Source organism: Gambusia affinis, linkage group LG08, assembly GCF_019740435.1.
Source record: "Gambusia affinis linkage group LG08, SWU_Gaff_1.0, whole genome shotgun sequence".
NCBI classification, from domain to species: domain Eukaryota; kingdom Metazoa; phylum Chordata; class Actinopteri; order Cyprinodontiformes; family Poeciliidae; genus Gambusia; species Gambusia affinis.
In genome coordinates, this window is record NC_057875.1 from 24,430,049 (window position 1) to 24,457,112 (window position 27,064).

The 27,064-nt window shown below is 40.9% G+C and overlaps 1 protein-coding gene across 1 annotated transcript; it reads right to left on the minus strand.

Annotated features, from left to right (window-relative positions):
• Positions 1-11,102: 11,102 nt before the first annotated feature.
• On the minus strand, positions 11,103-26,748 carry crabp1a (cellular retinoic acid binding protein 1a). Its single transcript, XM_044125454.1, has 4 exons — positions 26,393-26,748; positions 22,629-22,807; positions 15,664-15,777; positions 11,103-11,457 (listed from the first exon to the last, which is right to left on the minus strand). Exons 1-4 carry the CDS (start codon positions 26,460-26,462, stop codon positions 11,407-11,409), a joined length of 414 nt encoding a protein of 137 aa, XP_043981389.1. The 5' UTR covers positions 26,463-26,748; the 3' UTR covers positions 11,103-11,406.
• Between the last annotated feature and the right edge of the window lie 316 nt (positions 26,749-27,064).

Below are 27,064 nucleotides of genomic sequence, written 5' to 3' on the forward strand. Positions count from 1 at the left end.
CCTCGCCGCCCTGGAAATCAACCTTTTAAAGACACCCTCTGCCAATACACCAGCTCACTCATCGAACACACACACACACACACACACACCCTCACTCGACTCATTCTGGGAGGACTATCCTCATCCCGCTCGTGTTGTAAATACTCTGTAAATAGTCTCAGACTTTTTATGACAGATCTGTGTTGTTGTGCTAGTCTTTCCAATCTTACTGTGGACTTTAGTGATTAACGGCTAAAGTTAGGATGTACAGGAAACGGACAAAAGCGAGCCCATTTATTACCATTTTTACCAAAGGGAGTTGTTAATGAAACACTTTTGTTGTTTTTCTTCCCCCCCGCCTTTGTGTGTTTTCCTTTTTGTCTTTGCTTTTTAGTTTCTGTCGTAAGAACATTTGGTGGGGAGAGGGGAGTTAAAATGAACCCAGGTCTCTCAGTTTTTGTTCTGTTTTAGTTTTTTGTTTGTTTCGTTCTCTTGACTGTGACAGCTGGTCAAAAATCACTGCCTCCGTTTGACAACGCCGTCCAAGGTTAATGGTGAGCCGTATCTCAAAGAGCGAACCCCTCGGCACGCTTCCTTCTCCCCGGGTAGTTTTCTGCAACCCGCAGCGTATTTTTGATAATGTAAGAAGTCAAATGAGCATGTCTTTAGTCCCTTTATTTAGACCTTATTTAAAGTAATAATAAAAAATGACATTTGTAGCCTATGAAAAACCCCTTGTGGAGATTTTTTTTAATTATTATTATCGTTCTTGTGTCATTCCCTACTTCATTACAATCAATGGTTTTGGCTTTCTTGGCCACATTTGAGTTACTGGTATTTTTTAAATACCTATCTTCCAATTCTTGTTGTTGGTGATTCACAATTTAAAATTAAAGCACCTTTTTAGTGTTATCAGGTTGAGTCCAAATAAAATGCAACGAGATGTTTCTTAAGGCAAACACTGTAAGAACACGCCATTTTACCCGGGAGTTTTGGTCCACTTTCTAATGCAAATGTTTTGCTACGCTTGAGGAGAAAAATACAAAACTAACAGATAACTTTTCAGTAAAATATTGGAGCTTGTTTTAATTTGAAAAAAATCCTTAATATTGATTAAGAAAATATTTTTGTAAAAATGTCTGCCAGTGTCAGAAGCTCCTATTTCTTGCTGAAAAGTTACTTGAGAATTAGTTTAGTTTAGTAAGTCTTAATAAGGTGTACTAAAATATTTTCACTAAACCAAAAACTCATGGTAAAATTTTGAATATGTGAAGTAAAAGATGAAGAAAAAACTTTCTATGACATGTTGAAACACGTCATAGACACGTCTTTAAGACTCTGAGAGAGGGAGATTTTTGGCAGATAACAGGAAGGTTGAACATGGTACCCCAGTGCAGCTGTGTTTATTTCCTTTATGGAATCTACTAGATCTGCGTGTGACAGGATTCTGGATGTCTCCCAATTAAGGTAAGAATCTACAGTCAGGCTGTTATTACTAAAGCAGAAATGTCTGTGCATATAACCCCGGTCAACTGCTGTAGTCGAACCTCAGTAACCAAAGGGCAACCCTTCAAGAAGAGCCATGGCTCCGCAGATAGACGATAGGTCGACCTGTCAACAGCATTAAAAGTGGAATCTATGCTTAAGGATTAAAAGTTATTTGGAGGTTGAACGGATACAAAATGCAGACTCAACAAGTCTGAGGTCAAACTCAATATATTCAACACACCGAGGCATACAGGAAAACCTGAAATTGTAACTAATCAGCTAATCAATTTTTACTTCAATGTAAGCTGAGATGCCCCCAAATTCATCAATCCCCACCTTTAGATTTCGGATCATAAAGTTGGGTGCTCTTCCAAATGCCCTGCGACAGACTGGCGACCTGTCCGGGGTGAACCCGCCTCTCGCCCGAAATGTTCACTGGAGATAGGAACCAGCAACTCGTGACCCCATTAGGGACAAGGGTATAAAGAAAATGGATGGATGGAATTTAAACTGAAGTTTCTCACTGACTTTCATTTTGACTAAGGCAGGAAATATTACTGTAAAAAGTTTGATAAATGTCTGAAAAGTCTAAGAAATAAAGCAGATCACTTCTAAAGTGATTTGTCCAAGCTGCACTTACTGCTTTTTCAGTAAGTGCCTTTATAGTCTAATGAAGCGATACAGGTGAGATGTCTTAAAAATCATTTTAGACAAGGTGCTAAAATTCAGTGGTTTCCACTGATGAGTGCAGCACGGAAAGACGAGCCGTCTTTCACCTTTACCAAGACTGTCATTCTATTTAAATCCTGCAGAGGGCGCTGTAACATTGTACACGCAGACGCCATGCTCATTATTTCTTGGCCCTGCTCGCCTTATTTCTGGAACTGTTTCGGCCAGTCGATCTTGGAGAATAATGTTGGCATTCCCAAACTGTTTCCTTTGATTCACCAATGAGAAAGATTGTTGTCAACATTGAGGACGACTGCGATTGTCCCAGGAACAGAAGCCCCAGCAACAAAAACATCTTTGCTAGACCACGCACTCTAAACCTTATTAGAGTTAAACTACACTGCGGTTTGAAGAGATTGCTTGTTGGCCATTTACTATCTAACGCTGATGACAAAAAGCTTGTTTGGATAAATTCACACAAACATGCCACGTTGACCCAGTGTGGGGCCTAAACCCTAATGAGGAGTGAGGCTGACACTTGACCGCAGAGCCTCCCAGGCCTCCCACTGGCAGCGCTAACTGTGACTTCCTCAAAGGCAGCAAGCAGGGACCGAGGTTTTACCCTCCCTTCACCCCCTAAAAAAGCTTTTCTGCGTGATTACTTCCTTGGAGTGCACACTTCTGGACTTTTAACAACTTTCAGCTGCCCAACGTCGGAACTTCCGCAGCTTCTGAGTCACAGAGCGAATCTATTGTCTAAACTACACAGTTTGCTTTTTGTCCGTCCGGCTCAAAGGCCTTGGCACTCACAATGCCAGTCAATTAACCCAAAGAGTGACCCTGCAGATTTCCTGTTAATCTTGTTTGTTGGATTTTTCAGAATTCGGTCACTGAAGAGAGCCACAGAGCATTAAAAAGACAAAAGATGGTACGTCCTCGTGCTTTACCAGAGCAATAAATGTTTGTCATGGTGTGGGACTTTCAGTGTGTGTGTGTGTGTCCAGCAAATATTTTTTTGGAAAAGGTTTTTGGGTTTAAACCAAGACTCATTGACAGTTGCTTTTAATAACACAGAGACATGATGTTTCCCAGTGTCTCTTGAATTGTCAATGCATTTTCTACCTGCCACATCTTTTTTCTATTTCCGAGAGGATATTTTTTTTGAGACAGAGGTAGCAGCACTGCTTCATGCTGCTTCATAAGGTGATCTGTCTTCATGATGAGAACGCGCTGCTGGATGCCCCCTTCCCCCCATAGCACGATTAGCAAAGTCTGGCACTCTTACATAACGTCTGCAAGCTGGTGAGCTCAGCAGCTTGTGAGTTGGGTTGACGATTTTACACGAGGAACCCTGAAAAAAACGTAATCCATCCATCCATCCTTTTGTTCATCCTTCAAACTAAGTCATCTATCTGTTCATCTACCCATCCATCCATCTATCAATCAATCATCATCCAAGTGTTCATCATTTGATCCATCTGTCCATCCAGCCATTTGTTCATCCATCCTTCGATTTAATTCATCCATCTGCTCATCAATACTTCCATCTGCCAATCAATCAATCATCCATCCATCTGTCCGTCTGTTGATTCATCCAGCTTGTTTTCTTCCTTGTTCAGTCTCATCCATCCATCTATCCATCTGCTGATCGTCCATCCATTTATATGTCCATCTGTTAATTGTTCCTCCATCCATCCATCCTTCTGCCCATCTTCTCATCATTCATCCATCCACTCACTTTTCTTCAAACCGTTTGCCAGTTCATTTGCATCTGGACGTGTCAAGGATTTTGAAAAATGTGATTTAAATGAATCTCTTCACAATTTAGTCAAAGCGCTTTGGGTCACAGTACAATCACTTTTCAAAGCAACCAACAGTATGTTTGCACAGAATGATAAGAATGGGTCTCCATTTGAAAGGTGGGTTGCAAAAAGGAACAAGCAGGTCCAACCAGGGGAACTTGTGTTTGAACCACAAAAAAATATTTGGTTTGCACACCAACATTACCTTCCTGTCTGACATTCTTGCTGATCACATATGATTAAGTGATATTTTACAAATCGTGTTTATGTAGCTGCCTCAAATGTGATGGTGGTTTAAAGGTTTTTAGAACAGCATTCAGATGTTGACTTTTTGGGGTCTACAGTTTTTTTAAGAAGGTCAAACTCTTCTAGCTAGTGGCATTTATATCTTGTGGAGCTCCTTATTTGCGTTTACAGGGTGTCAGTATCATGATAGGCGGCAAGAAATGTAATAACTAATAGCTCTGCGTAACCTCTTAACAAACTCTCACTTCAGTCGTAAAGGGATAGCGCGGTTTTGTTTTCAACTCAGGCACAAAGTTCACAAGAACAGATGTAAGTCGTTAGAATTGAGATTTTATGTTGGTTGGGATTGCATTTCCAAAACCAGCAGATGCCTGGAGGGAAATAAAAAAAAAATTCAGGCAAAAAGTTTTATGAATGTTTCTTGGTCATTAAGAACATACCATCCCCCGTGGGCACTTACTGTTCTTTGGATGAATGTGTCTTTTTAGTTGCCAGAAACGTCATGCTTTACTCGCAATCTCTTTTGACATCCAGTTAAGTTTCTTCCTTGCTCTGAGCAAATATTTACCCGTGTTTGTAACCCGACAGAGCAGTCTGAAAAATGTGTCTCTCCTGCTGAGGTGGCCATTTATTGAGACTTAAGCGTGACTAAATATATCACAGGATGAAACTCTCGGGAGATGTCACAGGCACAAAGCACTCTTGGTAATTTAATGTGACAACACTCACCCAACCAACCATGCACACACCCACACATGCTTGGCAGAACTTGACCTTTTCCAATATCCCATGGTGCTCCAGTGCAAAACATGAAGGTTAACGTGGAGCAGGGTCAGCGTCTGAGCGGAAGGTCAGCCGGTGTCAGCTGCCGGGATTAAATACAGGAGCTCTGATCGGCAGGTTCTTGTCATCTTGAAATTGAAATGCACTGACCAGACCATTGTCACACACTTTTATAGTCCCATACGTCATATCTGAAGTTGCAGTGTTTGATGGTCAAGTCAGTTGCTTATTTCAACCTTGGTAAATCAGGTTAAGTTTAATTGTGTCACATATTTCAGCAACATGGCAGTTCAAAGTGCTTTACATGATAAAAGCATGCTGACGTTAAACAAAAGAAGCATTACATTACAGTGGCAGTAATGAAGGTGATTGAAGGCCGACTTTGTAACTGATTTTATGTGGCTCTGAATGTTCAGGTCAGAGTCCATCACTACACCAGATTTTGTGCTTAATAAGTAGATTCTACTATCTGCATACCAAAGTACCAATGGTGGTAAAAAATCATAGTACAAACCCTTGTGGCACACCATTTTTGATGCTGGGATAATGCTAATGACTAGAAGCATGGAAGACCATAATATGAAGACCAGCTCAGCCTACATCTCTAAGTCAATGTCATAAGAACTAATGATCTACAGTGTTATGTAACTTTGACAAGTCTATGGCTCATATGACCATCGCACCAGGCACCTGATCTGCAGCAAATGTAACTGGATGATATTTGCTCATAGAAATGTTTTGTTGCCTCATAAGACTTAAAGTAATAATTTCTGTCTGTTACCAGTTTCACTGTGGCCTTGTGTTATTAACCGGAACTGTGCCAATCGGCCATTGGCTGCTGGGAAATGGGACCTACCTTCAAGTGTGCACTAATTAGTCTGATGTCTTTTTGTTTAGAACGTTTGACAAATTGTTTTCACTCAGCTTGGAGCTACTTGAGTCCTGAGAGGAGCTAAATTATTGTTGATTTAATTAGAAATCTAAGCCGTACTCCACTGTACTCACAGAGGCTTTACTGTTTGGCGACCCAGAGTGGAGCACCAGGGTGGGCAACGGGGCCCTCTTCTCTGCTCAAACGCAGCAAAAAAAAAGACAACAACCCCTTTATTCAGCCGTTCGAATCTGCCATCTGAACAGCAGCTCGTCATTAAATTAACATCACAGCAGGCGCGCGCCCTGGCCATTGCTTCTCTGAGCATTGTAGTGCACTCAGGAGGAAACTCATTCTTTCATGGGATACCAGGTCAAAAAGCAGAGCTGGCACGGCCTCGTCCCGAGGTCTTGGCGTCGAGGAATGGGAACGCTCGCCGTGCTGCTGCGGTAGTCCTTGTGAAGCAGGGTGTTGAAAGGAAAACCTTATAATCCTTGGCAGCCATGGCGGACAGAGACAGATTTGCTTTTTGTTTTCTGATGTCGTGCCACTTTCTCGCCATTTTCATCCCAACGGCAGAACCGTAGACAGTGCCAATGCCTCTGTGCGTAGGCAAGGCTCAGAGAAAGGCTGGAGCAAATGGGTGTGAGGTCGCAATATCTCCAAAGATATTTGAGGGCGTTTTCACACCATAGTACGGGAGACTCGGTTCAGTCGGGAACCAACGTTGCAATATTGGTTTCATTTTCAGCTGCTGTTTCATTTTCACTCTGCAATGAGTCAAACAAACCAAACCCTTTGACAACATGTTCACACCCTCGTCTTTACTGTGGTGGAGCTGCATTAAGAACCACTGGAGAAAACAGAAAAACCACTGAAGAAGACGCTGAGCGCAACTTCCTTCTTCATAAAAAGTAAACAAAAATGGAGTGGCGTCAGATTTTATCAGTTGTAGGATTTCTCTTTTGTCTTCGGTAAGAGACCACAAACCATTGTCTCCCACCAGCGATAGACACGTTTGTTTGGGTTGTATTTACCCAGAATGCCCTGCGCTACAGTCCGCTTCATGTCAACATATACAGTCAAACTGTGCCAGAGTTCACCTCAACCGAACAGAGACGGAAGTTTCTAGGCGGACCAGAGTTTGCGTTCACACCTCCCAAAACGAACCGGACTTTCTAGATTAATGAACTAGAGTTTGGTTAACGCGAGCTAAGCAGGACTGGTGTGAATGCACCCAAAGTGTATGTTACGTAAGATGAAAATGTGTCTTTTTAGTGCTTTTCAATACATTTCTAGAGCTCACCACAACACTGAGTCTGCACTGGTAAAGGTACTGAATCTTAACAACAAATTGTCCTAAACCTTTTTCAGTAATTTTAGTGCTGCGTTTGACGCTGTTGAAAAATGGGCAGGGTTTTCTGGTAAACTGGTCTAGATCTTTTTTAGCAGACTGAGACTTAGTTTCATTCAGCCGTTATAAATCCAGGTGGACCAAAACGAGTTGTGGAGTTCCTCAAGCCTCTATTCTCGGATTACTTTTATCTAGCATCTATTTTACTCCACTGACTCAGATTATAGAGCACTATAGCATTCCCTACAACATAGCTTTAATTCTCCATGTCAAACAGGGACCCTAGACTCTCTCAGTCAGTGTTTTCATAATATCAGTGATCGGATGGGTCAGAATTTCCTCCAACTTATTGCAGAGAAGACAAAAACAACCATTTTCAATCCCACAAGAATGTGAAGATTTCTCTCAGAGCTCAACTGGACTCTATGAGGTTTAAGAACCACAGAGCATGCGAGGAAGCTGTGTTTGGTTTTGGACTCTGCTCTAAATTTTGACATCCGCAAAATGTTTTGTTGTCGAATCAGCTTACTTCATCCCAAAAACATGGCCAGACTAAAGTATTTCCATGTCAAAACAGAACATAGAAAAATTGTTGCATGCTTTTGCCTTCAGTCGGTGCAACTGCGACTGTCTTTACAAGATTCTGTACAAAGTTTCAATCAGGTAGTCACCAGGGCTCTAACCAAAACCAGCTAAATGTTTGGTTTCTTTAAATCAGCTCTGAAAACATTTTTGCTTTATTGCAGCTTTTGATCAAACAAAGAGACTAATGAACCGTTTGAAACATTTGATTCCTTTAGCTACTTAGTATTTGTTTTATACCATCTTTTTCTTTTATGTGATGTTTTTATGCTTATGCAGTGTTATTTGTTTGATGTCTTTCCTTTAATGTCCTCTGAATGTAGCTATATAGATAAATTTGGATTGCCTTTCCTGGGGCTCAACTTGGAGATTATGAATCGATCAAGTCAAATTATTTTCAGTGTTGAACTGCTTCCGTTTCACCAGAGAGACAATTCTCTTTGCCTCAAGCTTCGAAAATGCGAAAATTTGTTGTTGTTTTTTGAATAAAACTTGTATGTTACTGAAGACCCAAAACATAAAAAAGAGCTTCAGATTGTTGCTGTGTATTAAAAGAAAAATTTATATTTTCCGCATTTTTCAAGTGATTAGTTGTTAACCGAGTTTTTATGATTCTTGACTAGTGGTCAGAGGCCGAACAAAATAATTTGCATGGCTCCCGGCCGCACTTTGGAGACCCCTGTCCTCCATCAGGTCAAGGTTCACATCTTCAGATCAGGTCTTTGGTTAAACGTGTAAAACCAGGTGAATTATTTTGGCCTTAGGTGTAACTTAATAATAAAAAAATAAATTAGACATCAATTTGTAAACATTCCTCAACAAAGAACTACAGTAAGTATTCAAATGGAATGTCCTCATTTTTCCACATGGCTGTATTTGTTGTCTCCGTCTACAAACCTTGTGACCTCGATCAGGCGACGTCCTTTTTTTAATCTGTTGTTTTTAATACGTAAATTGGCTTAAATAAAATTCAGTGGCCAGTGTAACATAACACTCAGAAAACCAGTTGTGTCGCATTCACTTTTAAACGTTAGCTGCATAAGCTAACATTTGGAATAAGCGCTGAAACTCCTTATTTTCAAATTAGATTTCTGTGCCTCTTCTTTTGGCATTCAGACAAAAGATGCTCCTCTCTGATGCTCTTCATCCGGTCGCCTTGTTGTTGAAACAAAAAGCGGCACGGATAGAGAAAGCCTGGTGAAGCAAAAGAGGTCAGACAGATCAAGAAGCCGCGGCGCTTCCCCGTCTGTTATTCCTAATATCTCCGCCGTCACATGATGAGGCCAGAGGGCGAGCCGCTTGTCTACCTCTCTCCAAAGTACGTTTTCTAAACATAGCTCAAATCTGCCGTATAAAAAAACTTTATTGATTGTGTTAAGGTCTAATCCTCCGTATAAGTCCAATGTGAGTGAATAAGACGCATCTGGGCTGGGCTGACTGGTTTTGATGGTCTGATCGCGTCTTGCACACTGTTGCCTCACCCTGAGGCGCAGCGGATGCTCTCCGTTCAGTTCTGGTGGTGCTGGAGCTGATGGAGCGAAAAAGGGCTTCACTGTGACGTTCCTGAAGGAAACACGCAGACTTTTATCTTTCGGTGCTGATGCAACATCATGTCATCATCTTTCAGACGCAGCATTTGGTTTGTTTGTTATTTTTGAACAGTGAGAGCAGAGAGGTAAAGTCAAGAATATAGAGAAAAGTTAAGAGTTCAACCTTTTGGAAAGATTTTCTTTTCAAGGTTTTTGTTTCTAAAGTTTTGCTGGGAGGTGGAGTTAGTTAGCACTGCTAAGGTTCTGGGTTTAAACTGCGGTCGAAACCCGTCTGTGGGAGTTTGCGTTAGGACAGACGATTAATCGTGATGAAACATTTATTGAAATAATCGCCAACTAATTTAGTAATCCATTAATCGTTAACTTGAGTATAAAGAGTCTAAGAAAAGTCATTAGTTAAAACAAATACGATATTCAAAATGATAATACAAAGTTGTACTATATTATATACAATCTCTCTCTCTCTCTCTCTCTATATATATATATATATATATATATATATATATATATATATATATATATATATATATATATATATATATATATATATATATATATATATATAGCAATTAAGATTATAATAATTGAAAACCTTTGCCTGTCAAACTCCTCAGATGGACATTTTTTTTATATTCACCTGCTTCAAATTCACTAGAGGTAGCCTATGTTAATGAATTTTAAGCAGTAAAATGTTTACTTCTTTTAAAAAGAAATTGAAGAATTTATTTGAATATTTTAATATATTTCTAATACTGTATTAAGAAAAAAGCTTATAGTATTGAATTAAAAAAAAAAAGAAGCAAATTTAACAAAAAAAAGCTTGGTTAAATTAAAAATCTGTAGTGTGGCAATTTTCTAAGTCCAATTAATCATCAGAATAATCTGTAGAATAATAGATTACTAAAACAAACATCTCTGTGTTGTGCTGTGATAAACGGGTCGACCTGTCCGGGTTGAACCAGCATTTGTTTAGCCTCTTTTAAAACCTTCATTTTATACTCAAGGATCTTAACTGGGTCTTTAAACAGGATTATGATTCAGATTTCAGGGAAAATTAAATGAAATGTCCAAAGACAAGGTCGGCCATCTTGCAAAGCCACCAAAGTCACGAGATCTAAATCCTGTCTGAAAACATCAAGAATATAAAGGTGAATCTGTGACTACAGGTGACCAAACAGATTGTAAAGAAGAAGAATGGTCACCGGTTCTCCTTTTGAGTATGTGCAAATCTTTTTTGTTACATTTTCCACCATAAACACTCACCAGACATGTTTCTAGGTACATCTGTTCAACCAATTTTAAATAAATAAACCAATCATTTGGCAGCATCTTGATGCATTTTAATAGCTGTTTACACATGGAGATGATTTGCTGAAAGCTAAAACTAAATCAGAAAGGGGGAAGGGAAAGGAATTTCAGTGATTTGGTTGTTGGTTTAGAGATTTAAGAAAATGGTAATCTACTGAGATTACACTCCACGCCTTCTCCATGTGAACAAGGAATGGTCAGAAGAAGAAAAACGTATGTATTGAGAGGCAGCTGTGGACAAAAATACCTTGTTGATGTCAAAGCCAACCGTTGACCGCCAATCCCAACCAAGGTAGCAGAATGTACTTCAATGACATCAGATAATAGATTAGACTAAAACTTTAGAGATATATACCATAAACTGTAGACTACTTCTTAGATTATCCATTTGAAAAAAACAATACACAAATCATAGTAAATAGTAAGTTTTTCTTCCACTAACCCATGACGATTAATGAGATTCCCAGCTGTCATTTGTTCCATGTATGTTTTATTGCTTCCTTTCATCAAACATGAACACTTGATTGACACAGCCGATGACTAAATCCTACATTATCATCTCCTGGGTTGTAGACATGGACACAGAGAGAGCTAGCTACTGCACTGCAGACACAATGTTAACTACAAGCAAAAATACATGTTGCTATTGTATGTGTGGAGACTGTTATGCTTGTTGCTGAGAGGTTAGGTTTTGCAGGAAACTTGGCGAAAGTTGTTACTGAGTCAAGCGGGACAGGTTGACATGAGCTTTGTCCAGGTGAAGGTTGCGCGGCCTCACTCCCGTACGTAGATCCTCGTACACACCACGTCGTCTGCACCAAACGTCTGCAAGAAGACAGGAAAAGTGGGTTTGGGGTTGCATTTCAATCATTTATATTGATTAGCCCTTACTGTTTTCCATTCTGACTACCTTTGTTCCTCAGTGTTCGTCTGCCATGGTCTCAAAAAACAGATCAGCACAAACGTCGCTACGTTTCCATTAGCCATAAAACTGCACAAATCGAAGTTACATTTTCTAAATGGAAACGTGAATTTTGAAAAATCTTTTTTCTTTTTTTTCCTAAAATATTTTGGATGAGACAAAACCCTTTGATCAGGTTCAGTGGCAACACGTTGAAACATCGCTTTCAGACGTGAGGTTCTGTTCTTCTGTTTTCGCACGGTGAAGTGAGGGTAAGCTAACGTTGTGAGTGTGTTAGCTTTGAAGCTCTACTCCCTGTTCTATTTATGTTTTATACTCCTATTTTGAAGTTGTTCTTGAGTTGTGATGAAAAGAGAAAAACAGGTCAGAACAATGTGGGAATACAGAAGCTAATGATGCTAATGTTAGCTTCAACTTTGACATGTTCTATCAACGCTGAATTAAAGAGTTATTAATGAATCCTAACTTCACTTTGTGTGTTGCTCATTTTAAGACAGACAGACAGTTAGATAAAAAATTTATAAAATCTTATATAATGTTGCATAATTTGTTGGAACCAGCCCACCCAAACCTCTAGGACAATTGGGTGTAGACGAGAGATTTATCACTCTATCCTCCATACGGGGAGGAAGAACTTTGGCCAAATACGTCTAACTGTAAAAAAAACAACAACTTTGTATATCACTTTTATTCAGAATGGATGAGATTTTTCGGTACCTGCTGGAGTGAAACCTTCAAGTATTGTCTAAGTTGTAGTCTGCTCCTCGCCTGTGTGAAAATCAGTTTCATTTCAGGCTGATGTTGCTCAATAGAAATCCTGCCTCTCTTTCTTCTTAAACTGCTTCCAGACTAAACCAATTACACACATTATGCAGATCCTATGGAAATGTGCCCCACTTACAGCATGAACTGCCACACACAATGAGACCGTCGCGTTGTTATTGCTGTTTTGAATACAGGTCTCAGGCTGAACCATCCAGCTTTCTCTGCGTCTGCGACTCTGATTTATTTATTTTTTTGTTTGTCTTCCAGAGAAATTTAAAAGGTTTCCAAGATTTTTATGATCATAAATCCACACTGAACCACTAACAGGTTCTAGGTCAATCTCCGGTTAGTGGATGTATATTGTTTTTGTCTTCCTTTTCAGAAAAACAAGTGATGCTGACATCGCTTAGAGCTCCCGTCGTTCAGATTGGGAACAAACTAACTGTGGGAATATGGTGCGATCCGACAATTTCCCTTCCTGTGGTTTGAAAAACATGCAGACTCTCAGACGGTCAGACATTCTCAGACGTTTGAAGGACACTCAGGAGCTGATTCCCAGCAGGCTGTCACATGCTGTTAAGTGAAGAATAATTGAACCGACTGGTTCTTCGCCCAAAAAGGCCGTTCACTCCTGCTTGTTGAGCTTCTCTTCGGAAACCGTTAAACGACGCTTGTTGATGGTTCTAAACGTCTTCAATGCATGTGAATGTGTGACACTTTCTCACGTCTTTATTCTGAACTTTATGATTTGATTTGGTTTTGATTTGGACTTACAACATCTTGAGGCAACCCTTACTTTTCTCACACTGCAGTTTATGCTACAATGTTACAAAGCTTTCACTGATATGTGTCACTCTTTAGGCTTCATTCTAAAAAATTATAGTTATTTTCCTTTAACTCATATGAATAGTTTTGCAAAGTTATGTGACTGATAAGGTATAGAAGTGAAAAGATGGCTTTTTTTTGTTTATGCCATTTGCTTAAACAAAAATAATAATAATAATTTCCCTTCTTTGCGAGGTTATTTCTGTTGTCCTTCATGCTCACATGGACAATGTCAAGCTGCTGTAGCATCAATGCTAGAACAACAGTCCCAAGTGAATAATGACATGGTTAGTGTTGCCATGGCAGCTAAACTAAAGCTCCATTGAAAAGAAACCAATCTCATACCAGTCTTAAAACTCATCAGTAATGAGGATAAATACGAGGTTCATGGAAGTTTTGGTGCGACTGCTACCGAGAACTTTGAGCCGTTGGGTCCAAGGAGAGACGGGCCGAGAAACAAAGAGCCTCTGCTAATGTCACGGCTCGGCCACGTCAACCTCCATCAGTGCGTGAAAGCTTCGGCTCCTGCAGGGCGGCCGGCCAGTGTCACCGGCAGGGCAGAGGGGCTTTAACCGCGTTCTGCTTTTATCACCCACTCGTCACAGAGCAGCTCATACGCTCTGCCCTCACAGCTTGCCAGTGTGAACAATGAGGAACTTTGAACTCCCAACGTTAATTAAGGTTCCCCCCTTTCTCTCATCCTTACTTGCCTCTAGGCTGTAACAGAAAGCTGATCAAACATCCGGTTATAAGAGTTTTGAACATCTGAACCTTACAAAGTTGTTGGTTTAGGCTTTTTCCCTCTCTTAGAAAAATCCTACAACAACAGAGCAGACTGTGGGAGCACTGAACGTAGAGCCGGTTGTAGCCGTTGAAACCCTGAGAACTGTATCTGTGGAATCCCCCCACCGACGCTTCGAGGGGCTTTAGACCCGCTGACTTCTGCACATGTAAATCTGGCTGGATACAGGGAGGTCAGCGTAGCAGCTCCTCTTGTTCTCCTTTCACGTCTCTCTACGGGGAAGATGAAGGCTCACATTCTTGGGAAACGGGCCCCATTTCCTCCGCGGTCGAATCTCCAGGGTGACTTCAGACACCGCCTGCCTGACTTCATTAATCGTTTGTCAAACAGGAGCGGATTAGGCCTGATGAAAATCTCATCTCAAGGCCTCTGATGGCTTAGTGGTCCTCAAAAAAGCCAGAGTCGCACCAGAGCACACTTTTCTTGTAGATTTGATAATCTTGGAGAAAAATTTGTTGTTTGGCTTTGTAAAACCAAAACCACTGTTAATCTATGTGGCTATCTGTAATGAGTAGGTTACCTGTATCAAGATACAAGTAAATAAAAAAACAACAACAAAAGTTTTAAAGGTGCTTGAGTCTTTCTTCATAGCCTTCCAGAATTTAAAGTCCTTTTGTTGAGATACCAGCAAAGACCCAGACCCACTTGATCACTAGTTGGTCTACAAGCTCACTCCCTGCTAGGGGTAGTTGGAGGAGCAAGCGCTCATCAACCTTGTTCAGGTGAGGTTGATCTTAGTCTTAGGGTATTTTCACACATGATAGTCCGGTAGACTCGGTTTGGTTTTTGAACAAAATTGCCAAATTTGTTACATTTTCATCTGGTGCGGTTTGCGTTCACACTGCACTGTGTCAAACAAACCAAACCATTTGAGCAACCTGTTTGCTTGCTTTCCTGTGGTGGCACCGCACCAAGAAAGAAACAACACAAAAACCTCAGAAGAAGACATGAGGGTAACTTCTTTCTTCATGAAATGTAAACAAAAATGGAGTAGCACCAAATTTTAGTGTTTGTAGAATTTCTCTTTTGTCATTAGCAAAAGACCAAAAGCCATTTCTCCCAATGGCACTAGATTTGTATGTTTGTATTGACCCAGAATGCTCTGTGCTATAGTCCACTTCCTGCTTTTGGAGCGGTCTCCAGTCTGTTTGGTGTTCACCTAGATGTTCAAACCATGCTAGAGTTCACTTCAAGCAAACCGAGACCAAAGTTAGGTGGACCAGAGTTCGCCTTTTTGGTCCACATCAGACTTTTATTGCGCATTCATGCCTCACCAAACTAACCGGTCCTGCTAGACAAAGAAGCTGGAGTTCAATTAAAGTGAACTCAACAGGGCTGGTGAGAATTCAACTTCATAGCTCTATAATATAGCTCTATAAAAGGGAAATCTCTGAGCAAAGTCACTGATACTCGCTGTCGAAAGGAGTCAGTTGAGGTGGTTCATGCGTCTGATCTAGAGGTGGAAACCTCTAAATCCCTTATGGCGCATTAAATGCTTCAGGATCTCCAGATCGAGAGGGAGAATGTCGCTTGTTTTAGGAATGTCTGGCTTCATCTTTTTAGATGAATGAATGGGCAGATGGAGTAAAAAAAAAAGCAAAAATACTTCAGGGTATTTTGCCTTAAGTATCTCAGTTATCATTGAGATATCATACCGTTATAAACCTAATCATCACAAGGCTCTCCCTACAGCCACAACCCGCTGATGCGTACTCACCAGTGTGAGTTCGTCCCCGTTCAGCTCTCTGGTCCAGTAGGTCTTTGGGCCGTCTCCGTCCACCAGAGTCTGCTGACAGTAAATCTTGTTCTCTGACTCCCAGGTGGCCAGGCTCTGCACAGAAAAGAGATTGATGTCTTTAATGTATTCTCCCCTTACCACAGAGTAACTCTTATGATGCTGGACATAAATATCTAATTATGAGCTTAAAACTGCAGATAAATGCCAGCGACGTTATTCACCATAAATCCCCGTCACTTATTTTACCGTTCTCTGGAATCAAACAAGCACATGAGATCCCGCTCCCAAATTGTTTTCATACCGACTATTTTAGGAGGTAAAAATTAACATTGAGAGTGAGAAGCAACTTTAAAATTTTGCTATGAGTTATAAATTTCCATAAGCAGATAGTCGATAGTGAAAGATAGCTGAATTTGACATGAACATTGAGCTGGCTAATTTTGTTTTGTAAATAAACTGATTACAGGTAGGTGCGTTAGCATTGGACCTTTACCCAACCGAGCAATTTTCTTCTTGCTTTGAGGATGAATTGTGGCAGAAATCTTCTGAAAATGTCCAATTATTTCTGCCACACTAATAACTTTTCCTCTGTTCCTATGTTGTCTGACTCAAAAAGAAATATTTTCCCCCTTTACAATGTTTACGCTAATGGAGTGTCATTAGCTAGCTAACTAAAAGCTAACTAGCATGGTTGGCAGTCTAGCATATCCAAAATATGCTATCAACATTTTTCTGGTATTGTAGGATATTTGTAGCGGTACTGACACCATAACACTTGTTTAATAGTCGCTTTTGATTTGTGAAAGGACTGTAGTTCAGTTGTGAATTAAGCAGCTGCCCCTGTCTTTCATGGGCAAATGTTGATCACCATATCAAAGGTTTTGGGGCCTGCAGGCTGCCATACAGAATCCTTGCCAAGCTCTGAAAACCTCAGAGCTTTTCTAAAGCTTTACTTTGATCCCCCTGCCCCCAAGCCAGAAGACAGTCAATTAGCTACAGCAACATTTGAGCTCCAGTATTGATCTTAGTCTCTGACTTGGAAAACAATTTCTCAGTCAAAATGTTCTCACGCATTGGCTTTCTTTTTTAAAGAGCTTCAACGCATTGCCATTAATAATACAAATTCACCATGTAAGTTTGTTTTACCACTTAATATATACATATATTTTTTTGAATGGTGTTGTTTTCATGATTTTGCATCACTCACTAGAAACAATGTGGCACAAAGTATGTAATGATCTGTTTCCAACCAATACAACAGTTTTCATTTCTAAGACTTAGAAATGTGAATGTTAGGTCTTCAAAGTCTGACTTTTGTCACGGTTGATCAGCTCAAAATGAGTTATTAAAGGGGCAGTATCATGAAAATGGGACTTTTTTAAACTTTACATCACGTTATAATATTATACCCTCATAAAAAACATGCCTGGAGTGTTGACTTGATTCTTTTATTCATATTTGAGAAATCCTTTGTTCTCCTGTGGCAACCACTCAGCTTTGTAAAACGTCTGGTTGGATCTAGCTCCGCCTTCGAGGACAAAGCTCCTCCCCACAGCTGCAGCTTCTAAGCTACTGAGCCTTACAGTAGCTCAGTAGCTGCCACTCCCCCACTCAGCTCCTTCAAACTAGTGGCAGCAATTAACAAACATCTGCTGAGCTCATCATACGAGCTACTTGTAAGTGAAACACTGGTTAAAACATTATTAAAGGGTTCCTATAGCAGTGATGTTGTAAGGAAGGTGGAGTTTCAGAAAGAGTAAGAGTTTTTAAGGAGACAAATTGAAGGCGTTAAATTATGACGTCAAATTTAATATATATATCGGTACATCATTTTTTAAACAACTGAAGGTAACATAGTTCCTCGGTTTTGCTATGAAATGGCAGTAAGTGCTTGAAATACATATAATACTTCCCCTCTATAACTTTGTCTCAAATGGAAAAGATTTGCCTAAAGGACATTCTCGCTGATTAACATTCTCCAGAGCAACCCAGAGGTTCTCACACACATCTGGAAGTGACAGAAAAACCATCTATCACTTTCTCCCTTCCTGAGGTTACTAGATCCTGGCTAACCCCACTGAAGTCAGTCGGATTAACCGGAGCTTTTTAACCTTGTGGCTCTAGTTAATCAACTTCACTGCCAGAGATACATCAGAGCGTAATCCCGCCAACCACAGGTGACTAAACCCGCTACGGTTTCCTCTGCCAGATCGCTGCACCTGAGAGTCTGCCTGCTCTCCACAGAAACGCCTCCCACCCAGCAAGAGCATGTGCAGGGCTCAGTGGGCCCTGACTCCCGCAGGTACCTCCAGACTGTGTTGTTTCAGCGGCTAAGACTGTTTTTGTTTTTTCCTCCTGAAACGAAATATTTATAGTTTGTGCACAGAATGGTAAAGAAAATAGCACTCATGTTCACAAAAATTGTATAGACTGTGAAGTAAACGTTGAAGCTTTATACCGCTATTAGAGTTTATGTAGACGAAATATAAAATCGACATAATTGCATAAACAGAGCTCCTTAATGAGGTGCATATTGGCTTTCCTGTGTCTCTCTGTGACCACAGAACAGCGCTGCCCAATCCTAAACCACTCCTCTTCTTCTAATGCAGTATATTACATCAAACCCATCAATTTACATTGGATATAATGGATCCATGTTTGACCCAGGGTCTGGGTTTATACCCAGAATTTGTTTAGTGACGCAGCACATAAAAAAAAGGAAGTTAATTCTATCACTTTATAAGATATCTCTCCTTGTCAGCAAACATAATTTGAAAACTCCATCAAAATTAAAATTTTCCTTCTGTTAATATTCTTAAATATTGATGTATTCTCCCGAGTGTAGATTCTCTCTGAATATATGACTATGGAAGTATGGAGAGATGTAGGCAGAGGTATGCAAAGACATTTGGCTTGTGGGAGTAAAATGCCACAAGCAAAATGGCACCTTGAGCGGCAGGGGCGGAGCCTCAGGGGGCTGGTCAAGCGGCGGGCCCCCGGGAGCTCAAGCTTTTAGAGCTGGAAAAGGAAGATCCTCTTCTGTTGAGTATGATGTATGGAAAATTATACTAAACTGTGCCCCAGCAGGTTATATAGTAGGCTGCCCCAGTCATTGTTGATTCATGGTTGCTAAAAACTTTACAAGACCAACTGATTCTAGTGACATAGTGGGTGTAAAATATTGAATAAAATATTGTGCTACGTGACTGGCCTTATTTTCACTCCTACATTTAACTTTATGACACAAAATTAGAAGTGGATCGTCCATATTGTCTCCAAGTGTATTCTGGGTAAAGCCGGTCACCAGCCCTCATCATCAGTCACTTAGCAACAGATGGCAAACTAGCTAGGGCATTTCTACGGACTAAGTTAACATGAGCGAAGCTCCATGGAGGAGCAAAGTGAAAAGGATGGAAAAAACAAGAGCAAGGAAAAGCCAAAAACTGGACGCATATTTTGTTCCTCGCCTTGGAGATGAACCGGACTTTTTTGTTGGCAGCGATCCAGACCCGCCAAAACTTCCAGCCCAGCGGAGCAGCCGGACTAGTTACAGGTAGCAACTCTGACATTATTCACAAACTGTGAGTTAACTGTAGACTGATTGTAAACAGTATCAGCCTAGCTTACATCCCCTTTTCTGTCTGTCGGTAGTACAGCGGCGATGTCGGGGACCGAAGGCTGAGTTTTAGTCGCTTTTAACAGTTCGGGTTGAGCGCGTTTTAGAGCCAAGACAGCAGTATGGCGGTTATAGTTAAGGTTTACATTGGAAGAGTATATAGAGAAGAGCATCTTCCAGACCGTCCAGTTTGTGTAAACTGCGGCGCGCGCGATCCACGCCGAGATACAAACACGCGGCGCGTGCCTCTGCGTGCCCGCTTCAACGCGCGCTGCTGCGTGCTCGGTTTAACGCCACAATAATTAATAAACGTAACTCCAGCAGTCGCTAACTGCTCCAGGCTCTGAGATGAAATTGATAAAGTGTCAAAATGATCCGATCGCTCTCAGTGGTTCTGAACTGGTTTGAATTTGCGTTGTTTCATCATTAGTGACCAGTAGCCTGATGTTTCTGTTCTCTTGTTGTTCCCTACCCACCTCCCAGTACCTACCTGTGTACGTCGCTGGATGCGGGGCAATTAATAAAGACTTTATTTAAAAACTTAAATGTGAATTATTAGTGTCTAACAAATAATTAAATAATTCAAATGTGTCCAAAATATGTGACATTGTTCTGTGATCTGCCTACAGCAGAAGACAACAACAGACAGAAGGCTCCTGCTACAAACTCCAAACTCTAGTTTCCTGATATGCTGAAAGAAACTGGAAAGTTCAACCGTCATCCACTAATATTTTCTGTGTTATGTAACCCTAGTCAGCATGCAGCATATAGTGTGGGTGAATATACTATATACATCTGTGGAGGGTAGCTTGATATGTTACTGTGAGAGACAGAACTCCAGCCACCTGCAGGATCTCCCAGTGCAATATTACATTAACAAAACGGAGCTTTATTTAAATTTTTTATTAAGAGTAAAAGGATTAATAGAGGAGCAATGAATGTTGTGCTGACAAGATGAATCATGCAATTTTTGACAGGAAAGTTGTGATCATTTGGTTTCTTTTGGATACGATAAGGACCAACAATCGGCCCTACTCATCCGCTTTCTCTAACACAGTACATGTTTCCATAAAACAGATGTCTTATATGTCTCAGTGCTGAGATGCTATCAGGAGACGTTGCTACGAAACCAGGTCACTCCTATTGCATCATGTCACGGAGCATATCTGTTGTGCCTGGGTACTAATACAATAAGAAAGCTGGTAGGTCTCCAGATGTTTTCATTTGGTAAACTTTTTGCAATGTTTTTTTTTTCTCTAATTATTATTATTCCTAATTCCAACACCTTTCTTTAACAAAATGCAAGGAAAGCTAGTTGACTTGTCTGTCTTGTCTGTGTGAAGATGAGTGAATCCCCCCCTATCCTCCAGGCGTGAAGGGCTTCAAAGAGAAACTGTCATCCGGCTCGATCCAGCCTTTTCTACCAAGACGTGAACATTCTACCAAATGCAGAGACTGGAGGAAGGACTTTAGTTTTCATCACCCACCTTCACAGGACAACACGTTCTCGCACTCCTGGCTACATATTCTCGTTGACAAGAAATGAAGTCAATTTAACTCCACTCTGAAAACAAAAAAGGTTTTATTCAGAGAAAGTTCGGAAGCCGTACCTCCAAATAGCGAATCTGAGCCCCTTTGGGTGAATTAACGGTGAAATGCTCTTGTGTCTACCTCACCTGCCAGTTTCTAACAGCGATCAGAGAAAAGTTTGCCCCATTTCTTTCAGTCAGTCATTAGTCGTATTTACTAGATATTTGCTTGTTGTCATGTTGTCTGTTCCAATTCTACTTAAGCTTCAATGTTTTTACAGATGGTCTCACATTTTCAGCAAGTACCCTCTAATATGGCGGATATTATGATGGTGAACTGGACAAGTTCTGGTCCAACAAATTCCTAAACCATTACTTTGCCATCTGTACGCTTCACAGATGGTGTGAGGTTATTTTCCTGGACTGTGCCAAATATTTTATCTGTTCTGGCATTCAAACAATTCAGTTTCAGACTCAAAAGTCTTGGTGTTTTTCTACGTTCTCTCTGGGAGACCTTAACCTTGCACACCTCCCGCAAATTTTAATCTCACGCAGACTCTTTCTGAAAGACATTCCCTTTCATATCAACAGTAGTAAGAGTCTGATGCAGGCATTTTAGGGTTTCAAAAGGTAATGCATACTTTTGCACGGCACTGTTGATAAAATCCCCTACTTTTACCCTAATTAAAATTAATTGTAGCATAAAGCCCATTGACGGTTTTGTGTCTCTGTACCACTTAATTCTCAAAATGTTTTGTACAAGAAAGGTGTAATGAAAGAACACAGTAGTATGTTGGATTAACTGGGATTAAACATTCAGAGTGGCTGTGGGGTAAAGCATTTAGGGATTGCCCATTGGGCAAAGGCCCAGGGGACAAACTGGTCAGACAGGCCCCACTGGCTCTGCGCCTTTATTTGAGGACACCAATTACATTTATTGCTGGCGATGGCCACAAACAGACAAACCACTGAAAAAACAATCATAATAAATAAGCACATGACAAGTAAGTGAACTCACCACAGAGGACTGAAAGTTGGGGAGTAAGAAGAGTAAAACAGAAACATAAGCAAGATTTTCTGATTTATTTCTTTAACGCTCTACAACTAAAGACTCAGTTTAACCCCATCAATGTGTTGTTAAATGGGGCGGTAATATGTGTTGTCCAGGCATGTGGGGCCATTTTATCAATCAATGAAGTTTATTTGTATAGCACATTTCAGCAACATGGAAGCTTAAAGGGCTTTACATTGTGAAAACGTTAAAAAAAAAGACATCATAAACACATCATGTAGTCAACGGTTGTGAAAATCAATAACAGACATAAAATTTGTCAAGTGCCATCATTAGAATCATCGGCACACATGGAATATGTTGGTTAATATTTGATGTGTATTGTTACTTTATTCATATCACAATCAAGTAACTATGCTACCTTCAGTTGTAATGAAAATGTTGTATATATCAACAACTACTTAAACTTTTGACTTTTGATGAGGGAAGGACATTATACTATGTCTTAAAACTCAAAAAAGTAAATTTTGCACAGCATTCCCCTTCAAAGGTTTTCACAAGTACGAGGTGACCATCTGCAGTTTCCACTAAGATTTTCTTTTATTCTTGTGCTTACCAGATCGCAGAAAGTAATGGAAGAATGAACAAAAACAAAGTTGTAACTTGAAGAACCAAAACTACCAATTGAATATCCAGGATTTAGATTCTGGCTTTATGTCGCAGTTTTTTTTTTACATGCCACGTTTCAAATTCTTAGTCCTAAAGAGAACAGGTTGCGTCGTCCTACCTTGACCTTGCGGCCATCCACAGTCTCCTCTTTGAACTCTTCGCCGATACGGAAGTTGATCTCGGTGGTGCGCACGCTGGTGGACGTCTTGATGTAGAACTGCTCGCCGTCCTGGCGGATCTCCACTTGAGGGGTCGAGGCCGCCGCCACAGCTACCTTCCTCAACATGGCATTCACACCTGAACAGACACGACCCAGACTAGGTTAACGCAGACGGGGAGCGTTGCATTCAGCCAACACAGTGTGAGACACTGCATGCACCATCGTTTCAGAAGCATTAGGGTCACCGGGTTTACAGTGTTGCTTGTTGACCTCAGGCAAGTCAGTCAGAGCCAGATTGCTTAACATAAATAAAATTCTAAGAAAAGGATGGAATTTCTGGAACCAAAAGAGAAAACAACCACTGACAGTGAAGCAGAGAGAGAGGAAACCCAAAAAGAACAAGTATGCATGAAGTCTCTTATTTGTGCTCCCATTTTCGGCAGATAATCTTCCAGTCTGCCCCCTCCCAGATTTAGAACGCTCAAGTCTCTCATGCCAGCCCATATCAGCTCAGAAATTCAGACATAGTGAGACTTGCTGGCTGAATGTCTCCCTTTATCGGTGTATGTGTGCGTGTGTGTGTGTCTGTCTGCCTCGAACAAGCCACACATATTTTTTACAGAGAGCGACAGAAATGTGCTTGTTTCGGAGTAAAATCACAATGAACTCTGTGTGGCTCTGACAGAAACCTCAGCTATTTATTGAAATTGGAAGAAATTTGAGAAATTAGGGCGCTGAGGTCCAAACGGGAGGGATAGAAACTCTCATGTTCGTCAAAGCAGGTTATCGCTAGGTGTCTCCTTTAGTCTGATGGTTGTATGGCCTGTGACAAGTGTTTGGCATGCTAGGTTTGACTCTGTAATGGCCATCTGGCTTTATGTCCTGCCAAATCCTGACTCTTTGATTTCTTTCTACCATCCTCTACCAACAGAGCAGAAGGGATTTTTTAATTCCTACAGAAAGCCAAAGACTTCATAGACAAGATCAAATTATCAATTCTTTTTGAAAGTTCTTGCTAAATATTTTTTGGCAAATCATGCTCTTATCACAGTGGTTCCATTTGGCGAACACCCAAGATTGTGAGTTAATTAGAATCTTAATCAACCCCAACCATAATCCAAGAGACCTCAACATGTGTTTTTCTAACATAAAATATGCATGAGGACCAGTTAGCCAAGCATCCCGTTCTGTCCCTTTCCAGGAGCAAAGTCAGACTTCCATTTTTTTGACAGATACCACAAACTGCCGCTCTGTGCCCATCAGCTGATCAGTGCCCTCCTGTACTAGTCCATCCTGAAGTCCATCAATCTCTTTTTTACATGCCATGTTTCCACGTATCCAGGTTGACAAAGGATACTTGCAGCCCTCACGGTCCATGTCCTGCAGCCATACAATACCACAGACCATACCAGCATCCCCAAGAATTTCATCTTCAACAGTTGTGAAAATCAATAACAGACATAAGATTTGTCAAGTGTGGTCACTTTCCATAGACCACACCCTATGAAAAGTATGGTCTTTCCATAGGGTGGTTAGTGATTGGAGGGTGATTCTTCCTACTCCAACCCAAGCCCTGATCTTGTGGCAACAAACTTCTGTCTCCACAATGGTTTATATCAGTGCTCTTAAACTCAAGTCTTTGAGGGTTGTTGTCATGCAACTTCAACATATCCCTTGTCCTGCACACTTGAATTAAATGGCAAAACTGCCTCATTTACATGCAGTCAAGCTTTTCAGAGCTCTGCTGATGAGCTGACATTGGAACCAGGTGTTCTGTTGCAGGACATTGGCTTTTGAGGACTGGAGTTTGACACCACTGGCTTACGCTGAGTGCTAAGCAAGATTTACATTTGAGCTCCGCTAATTAGGTGACCGCTGAACCGCCTCACAGCAATAGATTTAATACGGGAGCATCAGAATAAAGATGTTCGAACAAAAACACATTCCACACATTTCGGATTTCTAATTGCTGAAAATGTTGAAAACCTTGTCTCATTCGCCTTCCAATCTCTACCAATGTATCTCATGAAATCCCCAGTCACAGTAAATTTTGTCATTACAAGGCAGTGTAGTTATCTTTTTCTTCTGCAGGGAAAACCTTTGACTCAACAGGTAATTAGAAAGATGTTGATGGAAAGTGGCGGCCCCTCAGCGCTGGAATCCACATTAGATATAACCGTCAGAGATGTCTTTCTCTCTCTCTTCCTGTCTCTCTCTCTCTGACCGAGCTGTTCTCGTAGAGCTAACGGCTGATCTGCCCTAGCAGATGTGCTTAATGTGCTGGATGAGGTGCTAAGGATTTTCCCTTAAAACCAAAGATCACATCAGTGGAACTGCTGCTTTGGCAACCTCAACAAAAATTTAAAAATAAACTCAGGAAAGGGTGTAGGAGAACTACAAATTAGGAAGGAAAACGTAATATTTTTCATTTCACCATAACTGCTTAGAATTGATATTTCAAGTATGGCTGTTGAGGAAAAAGGTGACCAAAGCAAATTACTCAGGCAGATAAATTGGTGCACATATTGTATTGCAGGTAATATATCTTTTTTTAATTCAGCATAGGAATTTTATGCCAAAATTCACACTGCTGTGCCTTACAAAATTGTTCTCATTTGTTCACTTGTAATATTTTGTCATATTACATCCAAAAACTTCAACATATTTAATTGAGACTTTATATAATGAGTGCATTATTGTGATGTGGAAGCAAAATTATACAAAGTTTTCAATAAAAAAAAAAAGCCCACGAACAATGAAAGGTGTGTTCTGCCTTTGTATTCATTTTTCAGGTGCGCCAGCTTTTAGCCTTTGAACACTGGCATTTACTTTCTTGATTTATTTTTGCAAAATAGTTGATTGTCTCTGAATATTGATTTTTCAAGTGTGGACTTTGACTGGGCTGTTCTAACACGTAACCATGTTAATGCCATTGTAATGCCATTGTTCATGGATGGTATCCTGCAAGAAGTTGGACCTCCGGCCCAGTCTCAGGTCTTTTGCGTTATCTAACGGGTCTTTTAGGATTTATCTGTATTTAGCAGGTACTTTGTGTCTGTCTTTCCACATAAAATCCCCCTCAGCTCCCAAAAATACACATTATGAGTTCAACTTGTGGAAATTCGAGGGACTTTAAAAGTAACCTGCCATCCTCCCGTTGAGCTCCTGAGCAGCTCGTCAGTGGGACCATCTCCCCGAAGGTTTCTACATTATTCTAAAATACGTCAAGCCCTTTGCCGCTTCCCCGTCCATCTCAGTGGCCCCGGTGGCGTGACGAAACGCTGCAACACAATCGAGTGACCCAGTTAAACTGGTCTAAATCTAAACCACCACAATCATCTGGAAAGCCTGAGCAGGTTGACAAAGGATGAAAAAGGACATAAGACAGAAGAACAACACAGTGATCCACGGACCTCCCCTGGCAGTAATGCATGCCCTACTTAAATGCTTAACATGAATAATGTTATTCTCTTTCCCCCTCTCTGCTTTTCTCACTTGACAATACAACTGTTCAGACTGAATTCAGCATCCAGAGATCTGCCCTAGGCAGCATGTGCTTCCCAAGGCTCAGAACAGTATCACATTGGAGGGGGGTGGGGGGTCGTGGCAATCCAAAAGCACGAGGAGAAAAAAAAGGGGGTTGCTTTCTGCTTCTTTTTGGATGTGATGCGGGAGCAAAACCTACACACGGCGACGACAGGAGGAGACAGGAGAAGACTCACCCAGGGCTTTGAGAAGTTCATCAAAATTCTCACTGCTCTTCATCTTCCAGTTGCCGGCAAAGTTAGGCATGGCTGCTGAGGCTGCGTACGAGGGCTGCAGAAGGAACCTGTTCCACGCTCTGCTGTCTCTCTCTCTCTCTCTCTCTCTCTCTTTGACTCTCTCTCACCCTCCTTCTCTTCCTCCTGCTTCTTCACTGTGCTCCTCTGCTCTGAGCTCAGCCTCCCACTCGCACGTTACACCCAGAGAAGCTGTTTATTTATTTAATTTAGTTTAATTTAATTTATTTTTTATTTTTTTTGGATTCCCAGAGATGAGCGCTCTCTCTGCAGCTCCTTCAGAGCGCTGGAGTAATCTTCTCCTTCTTCCCTTTTATAGCCGCTGCCTTTAATGGGAGGCGGTGGAGGTCCCTCCCCCTTAAAGCTTTGTCCCGTTTATTACAGTAAAGCAGGACCGTGGTGCCTGCTTAGACGTGAAAAAACTGAATTCTTCTGAGATGTAAATGTGTTAAGGAACAAATTTTAGTTTTTTGTTTGTTATTTTGAAAATTAACTTTCTCTTGACCTTCCTTTAAGAACTTTAAGTTCACGGACTCAATGCGCCAATGTTTCAAAAATGTCATGGTATTTGAAAAGATTAATGGTGCCATTCAGCGGAACAGGAGAAACAAGCCC

What these genes read in the sequence shown, in the direction of transcription:
- crabp1a (XM_044125454.1), bottom strand. Translation starts at nt 26,462, where the DNA reads ATGCCTAACTTTGCCGGCAACTGGAAGATGAAGAGCAGTGAGAATTTT. An exon ending in TGAACTTCTCAAAGCCCTGG is followed by an intron (nt 22,808 to 26,392) that starts GTGAGTCTTCTC and finishes GTGTCTGTTCAG; the next exon opens with GTGTGAATGCCATGTTGAGG. An exon ending in ACGGGGACGAACTCACACTG is followed by an intron (nt 11,458 to 15,663) that starts GTGAGTACGCAT and finishes GTCTTCTTGCAG; the next exon opens with ACGTTTGGTGCAGACGACGT.